Below are 13,883 nucleotides of genomic sequence, written 5' to 3'. Positions count from 1 at the left end.
AGTCGCATCGCCTCGGCAGCATTTCGTAGTGTCGGCCCTTGGACGGATATGTACGTCGCAGGCCGGGGTCGCTTCAAACTTTGTGCGAATACGGAAGAACGACGTACATGTACGGCGCACGTCGTTCCTCGCCCTGCACATGAATGGTGCGCGGTTTTCAAGCACCATATTCAAAACGGTGAACGGCACCGGCCGTACTTTGCCATCTCTTGATGCTACCCCGGGATGAACCTCATTTGGGTCAAAAAGGCGACATGCAACGTACAGAGGCAATACTCCACATGCACGTGTTAATCTTGGACCTGGGGACCTGAGACATGGGAAGCGTCTGCCCCAAGACACCCTCCTGAGCCTTCCTCCGCATCTGCATCGGCCGGTTCGGCGCCGCGGTGACGCCGGCAGTCGCTGCATGATGCGCCGCTGACAGATGCAGTCGACCGCTTAGCGAGAGGGGATAAGTCAGGACTGCAAACTGCAGAGTACGTGCAAACGAGCGCTTCACGCGAAGCACCCGGAGGTCCAGAGCGACGGTGGCCACAATAGCGCCGGCCGTACGAGATGAATCGGGGATCGACAGCCAACATGCGCTATCTGACTACGGCAATATGACGTACTTTGCCTATTCCTATTTCGACTATTTCCACGGCTTTGTCTACTTTGGCAGTCTTGCAAGATGAAAGACGAGTGGGCCGTGATAAATGCGGACGAGAAGACAGGGGTCTTGCTGCCTTTTCGATCGGTCCACGAACGGCCCGAAAGAAGTAGATGATGAAGGAGGGCTATGGACGAAGTGGAAATAATAAGAGAGAATTTAGGAAAGCAGAGAAACAAAATGCAAAAAAAAGTAAACGAACAATAAATGCACGGAATACTACCCCATGGACCACGTCTGGAGACCAAGAATATATAGAATACATGCTAATATGGACAAGGATAAAGTAGAGATACAACTCTACGGAGTACATGAGGCATTATGCATTATGCTCCTTAGCAAAGAAAGGGGACAAAGAGACAGAAATACAATCAAAATAACAATGTCCACACCACCAATCTCCACCGCTAGCCAGGGCAGAGCAGATGCCAGTGACGGTACAGACAGCCGGCAGATTCCATCTGGGGCAGCCCGTACCAGCCATTATGCCTTTTGTTGTCGTCTATATTTTTTTTTTTTCTTTTTTTCTTTTTTTACTTTTCGTCCGATGCAAAACACGTGAAAATGCAGGAACTGCGTTCGCTGCTCTCCACAAAGTGCGGAGTGCAGAGGGCAAGTGCGGAGTCTGGTAGGGCCGGTCTTTCCTCGAGGTGGTGTGGAACGTGTGGGGAAAGGCCCGTCTTCGGTGCCGTGATGTCGTCAATAGCCCAGTGCGCTCAAGTTCGATCCTTCCTTTGACGCCACGGTACTTACCCCGGCGCTCTTTCCTCACAGACCACGCATCGTGTGCCGCGCGCCTTCCCAAGCACCTGCATTGCACTCGTCTGCCACATTGGGCAAGAGCCCGTCAAACCCACCGGCGTCATCGCGAGCTGACAGCTTCCCCCTGCCAACAGCAGCGTCCCAAGATGTCATGATTTCTATAAAGGAGGCAGACGGCCATGGTCGATCGCTTCACCACCCATTCTCTCCACCCCCATCCGCCTCACCACTTTCATTCGCTCCCCTCGCACCACCAACGCTCGTCGTTGGCCTCCGCCGTGCAAAGCGCGTTTCTCTTTGCGCCCTCCTTCTTTTGTTTGCCCTCAGCTGCCTTCTTGTCTTTGACTGCTCTCCCGTTTCCTCGGCCCCCACGCTCGCAATGCCGTCCCTCCGTTCCTGGGCCGTGGCGGCCTTGACCCTCGCTCGGACCGTCCTAGGTGCCCCGCCGCGCGTTGACCCCCGCGCAGACGTCGGCACCTGGCTGGACTCCGAGGCCGCCGTCGCCGTCGAACGCATTCTTAGCAACATTGGCAGTTCTGGCCAGTACGCCGCCAGCGCCAAGTCGGGCATTGTCATTGCCTCGCCGAGCACGTCCAACCCCGACTGTATGTCACCGCCGCCTCCCCTTGTTGATCACGTACTTGTCCCTCTGCTAATGCCTCCGCCGTTCTCTACAGACTACTACACGTGGAGTCGTGATGCTGCACTTGTCATGAAGACGCTTACCGAGCTCTTCCGCAACGGCGACGCCAGCGTCCAGTCCGCCATTACGCACTACATCGACAGCCAGGCGACCCTCCAGACCGTCTCCAACCCGTCGGGCCAGTTGTCCGACGGCTCCGGTCTTGGCGAGCCCAAGTTCAACGTCGACGAGACCGCCTTCACTGGTTCCTGGGGCCGCCCCCAGCGTGACGGCCCTGCCCTGCGTGCCACTGCGCTCGTCGGCTTTGGCAACTGGCTGCTCGACAACGGCTACGCCAGCTATGCTGCTGCCAATGTCTGGCCCGTCGTTCGCAACGATCTGGCCTACGTCGCCCAGTACTGGAACCAGACCGGCTACGATCTCTGGGAGGAGGTCAGCGGCTCGTCCTTCTTCACCGTGTCCGCCCAGCACCGCGCTCTGGTCGAGGGCAGCGCCTTTGCCACCCGCGTCGGGTCCTCGTGCACGAGCTGCACCGCCATTGCGCCCCAGATTCTGTGCTATATGCAGTCCTTCTGGACCGGCAGCTACATGAACGCCAACGTTGGTGGCGGCCGCACCGGTAAGGATGCCAACACGGTCCTCGCCAGCATCCACGCCTTCGACCCGACCGCCGCCTGCGACGACGCCACCTTCCAGCCCTGCTCCTCGCGCGCTCTTGCCAACCACAAGGTCTACACCGACTCGTTCCGCTCCGTCTACGCGCTCAACTCTGGCAAGGCTGAGGGTGTTGCTGTTGCCGTCGGCCGCTATCCCGAGGACTCGTACTACAACGGCAACCCCTGGTACCTGACCACGCTCGCTGCCGCGGAGCAGCTGTACGACGCCCTGTACACCTGGAACCGCATCGGCTCCCTGACGATCGACAGCACCTCGCTCGCCTTCTTCAAGGACCTCTACAGCAGCGCTGCCGTCGGCACCTACGGCGCCACGTCCACCGCCTATGCCTCCATTGTTGCTGCTGCCAAGACCTACGCCGACGGCTACGTCAGTATCGTGGAAACGTACGCCATGGCCAACGGGTCCTTGTCGGAGCAGTACGACAAGTCGTCCGGCTCGCCGCTGTCCGCCCGCGACCTGACCTGGTCCTACGCCGCGCTGCTGACGGCCAAAATGCGCCGCGACTCCGTCGTCCCGCCGCCCTGGGGCGAGACGTCTGCCTCCGGCGTGCCCTCTGTCTGCTCTGCGACGTCGGTGTCTGGCTCGTACAGCACGGCCGCCGTCGGATCGTGGCCGTCCAGCCTGACCAGCGGCACCGTGACGTCGTCCGGCACGGGCGGTGCCACCTCGACCACTTCCACCACTGCTTGTACCACCCCGACGGCTGTCGCCGTCACCTTCAACGAGATCGCCACCACGAGCTACGGCGAGAGCGTCTTCTTGACGGGCTCCCTCTCTGCCCTCGGCAACTGGGACACCAGCAGCGCCATTGCCTTGAGCGCGGCCGACTACACGTCGAGCGACCACAAGTGGTTCGTCACCCTCAACCTGCCCGCCGGCACCACGTTCCAGTACAAGTACATCCGCAAGGAGGCCGACGGCTCTGTTGTCTGGGAGAGCGACCCTAACCGCTCCTACACCGTGCCCAAGGGCTGCAACACCGCCACGGCCACGGAAAACGACACTTGGCGATGAACATTGGATGGGTGGATTTGTATTGAGGAAAATGTGCGGACAAGGATAAATGTGGGAAATGATAATGGCGTGAAGTGGTGCTGGAGAGCGATGGGAAATACCAAAAGGTGGGTGAGATTGTGTTGTGCTTTTTTACGTTTCTTTGGGCCTGCTTTTTATCTTTCTGTTTTCTGTTTTCCTTCCTTTCAACTTGTCTTGGAGTCTTCTTTCTTTTCTTGACTCATTTCTCTTCGTGGCTGTTTGTCATCGGGGTACTTCGCTTCGATTGTACATATTTCCAATATATTGTGCATTTCATTCACATGCCATGGACATAGATGCGTGTGTCGCAGTGTCGCGGTGTCGCAGAACAATTTCTGTCATTTTGACGTGAACGAGCCAATAGGTGAAAATCTTCGCGTAGCACATGACATTGTTGTAATAAAAAAGGGGCAAAAGTAAACAAAAAGGTAGTGCGACAAACAAGGGGCCAGGGAAGGCGCTATCAGGGCAGGTATCTGTGGCAGTTTGTACGGCCGGCCCGGGTGCGTTACACATCGACCTGCACTGGTAGACCTTTGGGAACAACACGATACTTGGCCGAGGCAGCTCCGGCTCGTATATGAAGGTTCTTAGAGCAGTAAGCTGGTCACTTGCCAGAGAACGTGGGACGTGTACGAAGCAGGACAGCCTTAGCACCAGGAACTGCAAGAGAAAGTGGCGTCGACAGACAGGGACACTCGTACGTCGCGAAGAGAATAGTGAGAAGGTGTGCCAAAGAAGCAGAATATTTGCCTGTCAATGAGCGAATACCAACAGAATCGCGCCACATGTCACATGTCGCTTGTGCATAAACGCATGCATGGCCTGACGCCTCTGCTCAACCTCGTCTCACATCGCAGCCTTGTGGCCGCGGGCACGAATTTGGCGCCCGGCGAAACGGCCACCTTCGAGGGGTAGGCAGACCTGGTCAAACTGGATGCCAGCTGGACACTGTGTCTGAGCCAACTGCAGGCCTGGAGCACCGCCGGTTGTTGTTTATATCAAAAAGGAGCGATCGACATGAACCAAACACCGAGATCCTCACAGTAACGCAGCGACCTGATGGCAAGGCTGCTCCATGGAGGCGACTGTACTCGACGGGCGCGCTGCCAAGGGGCCGCACTCGATTGAATGTAGTCGATAGGAAGCCTTGTCCCCGTCGACAAAAATTGGTTTGTCGACAAATATATATAGTCCGGAATAGATGTCGAATGGAGTTTGCTGCTGTTTTCTTCAATCGGCCAACTTTTTGTACCAATTCCATTATGCCTCCCAGAACGAATACCCGGAGAGTCCGGTCCGGATCGTCGCAGAATCTGGCCGGTGTCGGGCCTAGGGCGCATGCTGGCCCGTATGAAAAGCTCATCAATCGAATGTACGAGCCGCTCAAGCTCTTACACGCCCTCGATCCCGTCCGCGGGGGACAAACGGCATCTGCCGCCCTGCCCTCGCCAATCACAACACAGCACATCCACCGGCAGTTTCGCGATGATCTTGCATTTTTGTGCGAGCACGAAAAGGGAGGCGATGCGTGCACTGTCAGTTCGGGCAACAGCAGCACAGCCCTGTTGGAGACAGCTTCTAAAGAGATCACCGCATACTGCACAGCCAACGCACTGTCCAAGATCAAGAAGACATGCGCACTGCTGCGCAGCGCCATCAACAACTGCACGACGAGTTTGGTGGGCGGTACTTTTTCCGGGCAAGAAAAGGCTCTCGCCGGGTGGCTGCAGCAGTTCAATCAGTCGACTGGCGCGCTCGGTGCTGTCGTTGCCGGTCTGGACTTGTGCCGTCTGGCGTACGACAAGCGCAAATCGGCCGAAATGCAGACACTCAAGGCGCTTGCACAGATGCAGCAGGACCAGCCGCATTCGGCGCAATCGTCCCTCCAGTGCTTTTCCCAGGCGTACCATTACATAGGTCGCCTGGCAAACCACATCCGTGTCCACGCCCGGCTTGTCGTCGGCGTGATGGATGTCGAGGACATGTTGCTCAACCCATTCCACATTCAAGCGCTGCCGGTTGGCGATAGCGCCCCATACCGGGCCTCTCCCACCTCCATCTCGGGCCGGTCCTGCCACACACCGCTCGCTTCTGGAAAGCATTGCCGTGCGCATGTGCAAAAGTGACGACACGGAGCTGCTCGCCGAGCTCACAGCCGGCCTCCAGAAGCTGGAGCAGAAGCACCAGCTCACTCAGCGGATGCAGCTGGACGACGAATCGTTCAAAGCACCGGGCGTCCATTCCGAGGTTCAGGTTCTCGAGCATTTCCATGCCCAGCGACTGGTCTGGGCAGACAACGGCGACCGCTACATTGGCTGCAGCAAGGCCGCCTGCTACTGTTGTCACTTGTACTTCCGGCACCACCCGCTGCGGCCCGTCGTGCCGGACTGCCACAACAAGGTGTATCTCAAATGGGGCCCACCGCTGCTGGTGGGCGGTGTCGCCCATCCGGGCTTCAAAGAGCAGCAGACGCTGCTGAACCGGTTCATTGAGGACGTGCGCAAGGACGCCATCGAGCAGATCCGAGAGCGGCGGGGACGGCGACCGTTTTGGCAGGCGGATTCAGCGACGGCAATCACACAGACTGTTGCAGGGGACAACGTCGATGACGGAAACAGAGACAACGACGGGGATGATGAGGATATTGGTGACGGGCTGTTGAACAGTCGGTTCGAAGACGGAGTTTTGGATGAAAGCAAAAACGGTGGCGATGGTACGACAAGCGCAATGAGCGGGAAAACCTATATGTCCGTCGATGTCATGATACGCTCCCTCGTCTCTCTTGATCTGAACTCGGACCGTTGATCGTTGATGGCAATGGATTGTTTTTGATAGTTGGCGGTGTTTTGAGACGAAAAACAACATAATTTGGCCCAGAATGCAGATTGGCCGAATACAGAAAGAGCAGCTAAACAAGCCATTCGTTCTTTCCCCTTACCTTCTTATAGTTTGCCGTCGTTTACAAGCGTTCCTGCCTGACGCGTCGTGACTGCCGTTTAGAATTGTGTTGGTGTTCATTCGCATTATTGCATCTCCGATTATGACAGAAGTAGGCATACATATTGCGGGTAAGTGGAGTACGGAGAACCGTCGGTCACAGCAGGAGGAAGGCGAAAGATCGAAGCAGGAGAATCGCCAGACAATCGTCATATCTTCGCCAAGCGTCGACTCGCCCGCCCCTCCTCACACTTCCCCAGACATGACTAGTCGGCGCCGGACGGCCAATGGTGTCTTTGCTCCCCGTTCCTCCGTTTGCCCCTTTCTTGAGGATCTCATTACCAGCAGACCAGCCTTGGCCCCAACGATGGAATTCCTGGAATGTCCCTGGGGAAGACACAACTCCGAACTTCCAGGCTGCAGAGTACCGTCTATGAGGCCGCATGATCCCACCTCTGGGACAGCTTTGGACGGCACAGGATGTAGACTGCCCGCGGCTTTTGGAGAAATGGATTGACAGACGAAGGCGGGCAGGAGATGAGGTTGGTGTCGATCCTATATCACAGATGACAGGCGTGCCCAGCTGCTGATCTCGAGTTGTGCCGCCCTTCTTGTTTCTCCGTCACACGTTGTACACAGTCTACGCCAGTTGCCTCAGCCGCTGCCTCAACTGCCGTCGTCCGCTTATATATACACATCCCTGTCCTACACACCATCGAACCGACCTCAGCAACGATGGCCGACATCACCGTGCCAGACGAGGTCCTGGCCAAGATCAAGGGCAAGGCATTGTTCTGACCGGTATGTGGATAACAAAATCTCAGGAAATAGTATGACGCCGCCGACTGACACATCAGGACGGCGCACAGGGCATTGGCGGCGCTTTTGTCACGATGGCCTACACGGCCGGCGCTCATCTTTTCGTCGGCGACCGGGACATGGAGAAGGGCGACGCCCTGGCCGCGTCGCTGCGTGCCGACTCTGCGGCCTCGGCGACGGCTGGGTCGAAACGAAGGCGAGTGTCGGCGAGAATACAAAGTAGGGAGAGGTAGTCGCCAACACAGACTTTGATAAATAATAAAATAATTGCAGTCCTTGAAACGCCAGAGCTGTAAACGATGTCGTGCATTGTAAATGAAAAACGTCATTACACCATGCCACGCCATAAGGGGTATATCTCATGCTCCATTGGCTCAATCAATGGACCACTTCCCCTGTCTCAGACCACCCATCAAAATAGCTTATGCATCTGCAATGTTGTTCCACGCCGTAATATGCAGATACGCGTCAATGTACTGCCGGTTCTCCACGCCAAACGACGTGCCCGGCTTGACCCGAAACATACCGTTGGGACCCATGACAAAGCGGTCGTCGCCCACCACCACGCGCAGCTTGCCTGCTGCCAACATGCACATCCGTATCGCCCTCTCGTCGGCGTTGAACGATACCAACTGCCCCGGCCGCACTACCTCCACGCGGTACGACATGTTGTGGTCGATCGGGACCATCTGGTTTGACGTCAGGTACGCATTGGAAAAGGCAATGTTCTCGTGCGCCTTGCTCTGCACCCGCCCGGGCGCCACCTCCCAGTCCTCCATCTCCAGTGCGTCGGGTCCACCCGGCTGCACGTTGCCGGCAACCATCAACGCCGAGTCGCTGCTGGTCGTCGCGAGTCTGCTACTGCTGGCGGTGTTCGTGTGCGGTCGGGACAGAGCCGTTGACGACGAAGACAATGACGACGACGACGACGTTGCTGTTTGCCCTGTTGGCAACACGTCGACCTCCTTATCGGCAACGTGGCCCGAGCGGCGGCGGTCGCGGCGGTCGAGTCGAAGCTGGTTTGGCTCGTGCTGCTGGAAACCGGCCACTCGTGCAGGCGGCGCCGTTTGTCCAGCGCGGTGGGGCACCCCACGCGCCAGAGGTTCGTCATCACTCGACGCCGGGTCAGGACCGCTGTCCGCTCCGCCGCCGCCGCCGCCGCCGCCTGCCTTGGTCGCCAACCCCCTCTCACGGCGCACAATGCCCGCCGTGTCCGCCTTCAAGCGCTGCGGCTGCGACACCGCCATGGTCTCGCTGAATCCGAAATTGCCCGACCGCGCATAGCGATATGCCGCGTCGTAGTCGAGGTGCGGAAACAGCTTGGCGAACCGCGGCTGGAAAGTCGGGCGCAAGCTGCACGGCATTTTGTTGCGCCGCTCAACACAGTTGGCACACTTGGAAAAGGCCACATTCATGTCCGCCGTGCCCTTGCTGCTCGCAATAATGCAGCCGTCATAGAGTCCCTGGCCCGACCGGCAGTAGTCGCACGGGTTGGGCACCCAGTCACCGCTCATTTGGATCAACGCCGACGCAATGCTCGCCGTCGTGTGTCCGCCCACGGGCACAACACGCCGCTCGTTCCACTTAATGTCGCGCACCCGCTGGGCCGCCAGAAATAGGCTGCTGTAGCCCGATTTGGGCGGTGCAGGGTGTCGGAGCGCCGGCGCCAGAAAGGGCTGCAGGTACTCCCATGTCGCCTGCGGGTCGACCGGACGCGGAATCGCAAAATCGTCGGGCCCCGGAGGTGGACCGTCGGTTCGGACCGCGCTTTTGGAAAGGACACTTAGTCTCGGGGATTTGGATGGCAAAGAGTGCGACAGAGCAAAGGCATCGGTCTTGGCCTGAGCGCCCGCGGGTACCTGCGGCGCCAGAGGCTCCAGTTCGACCGCAGGTCGCTTATTGGTGGACACAATAAACGCTCTCATATGGGTATGGACGCCAACCTTGGACAGTGTGCCGTCTCTGTTGTCGTTGAAGAGCGTATGCCGGTGTTTCCGCGTAAAATGTCCCCCCAGGTTGACAATCTTCTGAAAAACACGTTGACAGTCACGGACCGGACACAGCCACGGCATATCCGGAACAGAGCTCTTGGAGTAACCATCCGGAAAGAGTACGCCAAAACCAAGGTCACCATCTATGGTTTTGGCGTACTCCCGGCCAGACGCTGACACCAGAAGCTCCGTTGTTGGACGCTTTGCCGGCGCCGTCGGTGACTTCTTTGACGGTCGCTGCGCGGCGATACCGTTTGATAAAACAGCCACCTCACTATCGAGTGTCTCCTTGTGGTGAGCTTTCGTTGCTGAAACCTTTTCTCTGCCAAACCTACTTCTCTTAGCTGATTCCGACACCAAGGGTTTGGCCAGGGGTTCAAGCTTTGTGGGCGCCTCTCGCGAGACAACGCGGGCACCGAGGCGTTCGGATTTGGTTGACACTTGCTTAACTACAGTCAATGTGACGTCCAGATTGTCGTTCAAATTGGTTGCTCTATGCCCTCGCTGGAGCCGGACACCAATACAAACACGGTCAGTTGACTGGTTGACACGAAAAAGAAGCAAATCTGTATTCTGCAACGTACCGAAAAATGGCCACCCATGCTGACCAGTTCTGGAAAGAGTTTCCGGCACGTACGGACGGGGCAGATCCACGGTGTCGTTCGGTTTCGCCACAGCTCGTAGCCATCGGGGATGAGAGCTCCTTTTGTCCCATGCATGGTTCCGTCCTTGTCTGAAATGAACAAAGTGTTAGCGATACGCAATAGCGCGGTTCGACAAGTCGTACTGTAGCAAGTTACCCAGATATTTGTTATAAGCGCGGCCGCTGGGCGTCAACGAGTACGATGCTGGGGATTCAGACGACAACACGGTAGCAGCGTCCTCGGGGCCGACGTCGATAGAGTCGGAGAGGTCGTCCTCATCAGAAGAGCTGCCTCCTGCATCCGAGTCTTGCCCGGAACTCAGGTTGACGATGTCCTTGTCTGCTTCGACGTCAGCAACATCTGCCTGGCCGCTGACTTCTTCAATGTCACTGTCAGAAGAATCCGTGGAGTTGACATTGTCAACCAAAAGCTCAGAAGATTTTGGGGAGTCCGGGCCCGAGGAGAGCGAGATTGTCAACGTAGGCGCAGTCTCGACGAGATCCTCCGAGTCTGACGATGGCCTCCGAGAGTTGGATCTGGAAGAGGAGCTGTGGGCAGACTTGGCACGTTTCTGTGGAGGCTCTGCCGGCTCCACGGCCGACTCTCGGCGCCGCCTAAGCCCGTTGACCCCAGTCCGATTGGTTGGGCCATCCAGAAATTCTGCGGCATTATTCTGCTGTCGAGCTACACGACGTGGTGGACTCGATGCATTGGATACCAGGTCACTCTCAACAAAAGCCGGCTTGGGGTCGGTGGGCGCAGACAGTCTTGATTGCGGCAGCGGCGGTGGCTGTGTCTTGATACCAAGGCCGTCTCGGAACGATTTTGGCGGCGTGTCCGTAGGTGTGCGCGTGGGCGTCGAGCCCGAAGACGTAGGGGGTGTCCTCGATCCAGTCGAGTACATTAAATTGGGCGGTAGAATGCCAGGGCGGCCGGTTCGCTTCATTTTATATGCGAGGCGTGGGCTGGCATGGCCATTACTTGCAGACTGGAGACCAGAGGAGATGGCACTGGGGGATATGGGAGACGGGCTCGCCTTGGTCAAGGATGCCAGAACCGGGGGTGCAGCTGGTGATACAGTCGTGACGCGGAGTGTGCTCTGTTTGTTCTGCGGAAGAGGATTCTTATGCACCTCCTTTTCAGCGGCCGGGTCTTTGAGTGGTAGTACAGCCGGACGTGTGGTGGTAGCGGCTTCTAGCTGTTGAGGTTCGTCCGTATGTGGTATGGCCGCGTGTTTGAACAGGCCCATGGGGGGATGGGCGACTCCATGTCCGCTTGGGGCATTGCTTGCTGCATCGGAAGGCAAAGGTACGCGATGACGTGTGTGGCTGGTGGAGGTGGCACTGCTTGGTGCTGCCATTGTTTGTGCTTGCCCTGTGACAGCTGGCCCTGTGACAGCGTGCCCAGCTAGATGGGTAGCGGGCAGCGTGGCTGGTTTAGAGGCTGATGCAACTGGGGAGGGATGTTTGAGGACGGTCGATGTCGAGGATCGTCGGTCGCTCAAGGCCGGCAGCACACTGTCCATTACGCCCGCGGAGGCCGATGCTGTCGCTGGGGCAGTTGTTCGCGGCAACTCTGGCATCGGGACGTGTATAGAGGCTGGCGTTAGTAGAGACATCGAAACAGGCGTCGGAACAGCCGTTGTCTCTGACTGTTTGTTAATCCGCAGCTGAACACTGCAAGCTGCTGGCGCCGCCAGTGCAGTCCAACGGCAGTGCAACGCATGCAGACAAAGCGATGCGGCTTAGTTTGGTGCGAGGCCTGCAACGCCTGTTGCAGCGTTGGGCGCAGGGCAAGGTGGAGGCTAAGGAGGCTGGATAGTTGTTGAGAGTGAGGTCAGCGAATTGTGAAGCCAAAGTGAGCGGCTTTCGACGGACGCGTTTCGCAGAACGCGGTCGCTCTTTCTCGCAACCGCGGATTGCGCCTACCCCTGACTCTCACTAAGCTTTTTCCAGCCAATTTTGTTAATCACGTGTCGACATTGAAAGCCAACAAAGATAATTCTTTTTATTATTTCAAGTCCAAATGGTATTTATTAAATTCTTTTTTTCTTCTTTTTTGGCTTTATATCTAAATTGGTATCCCAATGTATGGATGGCAAGGAGAGGGACGGGTGAATAAATATGTGCAGCCCAATTGGTACACGAACTCCGTAGCGTTCGTTCTTTCCCTTCTTGACTCTGTTTGTTGACGTAAGACACTCTCGTTCTTTCCGTTTGCAACACGTTCATCGATACAATCCTCCTGTATTTGTAACACTCATTGTCTTCTCACCTATGCTTCTAATCTTTCTCCATCTCTCTATCCCCTTCACTATCAACACCTCCTTCACGGAGACTCCGCACCGGCACCCAACCGTCTGATAGTGGGAATGTCACTCCTCACAGAACCTGCAACTCGCGGCGAGACTGGTAAGCATCAGCGGTTCGAGGACTCGGGAAATCAAAGAATACGAATGATCAGAGCGGTATGACGGAAGGATATTTGGTGAGATCCATCTAATGGCGCTGCCATGTACGACGTATTGTGTCAAATGTACAGACTCTTACTTTGAGGGAAAAGCATGTCCGTAAACGTACATTTGATCATGTACTAACATTAGAGACTTTTGGTCTATTATGTACACCGCACCACACAATTCTAACCTACTATACAGCCTCACGGAGAGCAACCGCTACGACGGCAACCGCCATTGTACCGAGGACGTCTAGCGGCATTCTTGGTACGGCGCCCGATTTGCTTCCGGGCTGGGTTGCCGACGGCAGCGCTGCCGTGCCCATGTCCTGGACTGTCAACGAGGGCGGGCAATCGATGTGAGCAATGGGCAGCACGGGGCACGTGCCCATAAACCGCGGCGTGTTGTTGATCGTCTCGGCAATGGACGCACTGATGCTGCCGCCACAGATGCTGCTGGACGGAGGTGGGGGCACAGCGGCCGCAATGGACGCGCCCGTGTCGTTGGCGACCACGGCGCAGCCCGGCCAATCTGTGATGGATCCGTTGCAGGAGCCCTCGGCGATGGCCGCGACGAGAAAGTCGTGCTCGTAGGGCACACTGTCGCAAGACGTGTTGCTCGTGTTCTCGACGAGGTCCATGGTGCGCCCGCCGCTGTGCACGGTGGCAAACACAAACCCGCCCGTGTCGGTGACGCTGTTGTTGTACTGGAAGTCGGTGGCATTGTCGGGGGCACGGCCTGTGCGGACGGTCCAGGAAAAGTACCACTCGCCGACCTCGTAGTCAAGGCACTCCCAAAAGGCGTAGACGTACAAGGGGTCGGGCGTAGCCGGGTCCGTCAGGTTGACTCTGGAGAGGTCGACGGTAAAGTTGCGGGTGTCGGCGTAGACGGGACACTGGCCCTCGAATGGATAGTCACCGCCGTACTTGCCAATGGCAAAGTCGATGCGCGGGTTGAGCCAGATGGCGTACTGCGGATTGGAGATGGAGAAGACAATGGGGATACGGCCAAGGGTGTTGTATGCCTCGCTGCGCGGGTAGGCAAGGGTGATGTCAACGGGCTGGGCGGGCTGAACGGGTTGGACAGTGCGGTTGGACACACTGGCTTGGGCGGTGCCGACCAAACCGGCGAGGCCTGTGAGGACGGCGAACAACATCACTGGTGATATTGATATTGGCGAGAACCGCATGATGTACGTCGTCTTCCGAAAAAAGATGTTTGTCCAGTTTAAAGTGTGGTGGGCGTTCGGGGGAATGACAACAAC

General features: G+C 57.2%; 6 protein-coding genes across 6 annotated transcripts; 4 read left to right on the top strand and 2 right to left on the bottom strand.

Moving 5' to 3' along the window:
- Nucleotides 1-1,793: 1,793 nt before the first annotated feature.
- On the top strand, nucleotides 1,794-3,749 carry SPBR_00365 (glucoamylase; the record flags this gene model as incomplete). The annotated part of the gene is made up of 1 exon (XM_040758684.1): nucleotides 1,794-3,749. One exon carries the CDS (start codon nucleotides 1,794-1,796, stop codon nucleotides 3,747-3,749), a length of 1,956 nt encoding a protein of 651 aa, XP_040618261.1.
- A 1,286-nt stretch (nucleotides 3,750-5,035) lies between these two features.
- On the top strand, nucleotides 5,036-6,578 carry SPBR_00532 (uncharacterized protein; the record flags this gene model as incomplete). The annotated part of the gene is made up of 2 exons (XM_040758851.1): nucleotides 5,036-5,841; nucleotides 5,873-6,578. The coding sequence occupies 2 exons, from the start codon at nucleotides 5,036-5,038 to the stop codon at nucleotides 6,576-6,578; spliced, it is 1,512 nt and encodes a 503-aa protein (XP_040618260.1).
- An 867-nt stretch (nucleotides 6,579-7,445) lies between these two features.
- On the top strand, nucleotides 7,446-7,762 carry SPBR_01138 (uncharacterized protein; the record flags this gene model as incomplete). The annotated part of the gene is made up of 2 exons (XM_040759455.1): nucleotides 7,446-7,472; nucleotides 7,568-7,762. The coding sequence occupies 2 exons, from the start codon at nucleotides 7,446-7,448 to the stop codon at nucleotides 7,760-7,762; spliced, it is 222 nt and encodes a 73-aa protein (XP_040618259.1).
- Nucleotides 7,763-7,951: 189 nt separating this feature from the next.
- On the bottom strand, nucleotides 7,952-11,110 carry SPBR_00131 (uncharacterized protein; the record flags this gene model as incomplete). The annotated part of the gene is made up of 4 exons (XM_040758451.1): nucleotides 7,952-9,757; nucleotides 10,105-10,133; nucleotides 10,158-10,253; nucleotides 10,321-11,110. The coding sequence occupies 4 exons, from the start codon at nucleotides 11,108-11,110 to the stop codon at nucleotides 7,952-7,954; spliced, it is 2,721 nt and encodes a 906-aa protein (XP_040618258.1).
- A 58-nt stretch (nucleotides 11,111-11,168) lies between these two features.
- SPBR_00939 (uncharacterized protein) lies at nucleotides 11,169-11,985 on the top strand (the record flags this gene model as incomplete). Its single annotated transcript, XM_040759258.1, has 3 exons — nucleotides 11,169-11,256; nucleotides 11,572-11,772; nucleotides 11,834-11,985. The coding sequence occupies 3 exons, from the start codon at nucleotides 11,169-11,171 to the stop codon at nucleotides 11,983-11,985; spliced, it is 441 nt and encodes a 146-aa protein (XP_040618257.1).
- Nucleotides 11,986-12,812: 827 nt separating this feature from the next.
- Nucleotides 12,813-13,808, bottom strand: SPBR_00844 (uncharacterized protein; the record flags this gene model as incomplete). The annotated part of the gene is made up of 1 exon (XM_040759163.1): nucleotides 12,813-13,808. The coding sequence occupies one exon, from the start codon at nucleotides 13,806-13,808 to the stop codon at nucleotides 12,813-12,815; it is 996 nt and encodes a 331-aa protein (XP_040618256.1).
- Between the last annotated feature and the right edge of the window lie 75 nt (nucleotides 13,809-13,883).

This window comes from Sporothrix brasiliensis (assembly GCF_000820605.1).
Source record: "Sporothrix brasiliensis 5110 chromosome Unknown Cont19, whole genome shotgun sequence".
NCBI lineage: Eukaryota > Fungi > Ascomycota > Sordariomycetes > Ophiostomatales > Ophiostomataceae > Sporothrix > Sporothrix brasiliensis.
Note: the sequence above shows the minus strand (reverse complement) of the source record. Positions and strands in the feature narration are given on the sequence as shown.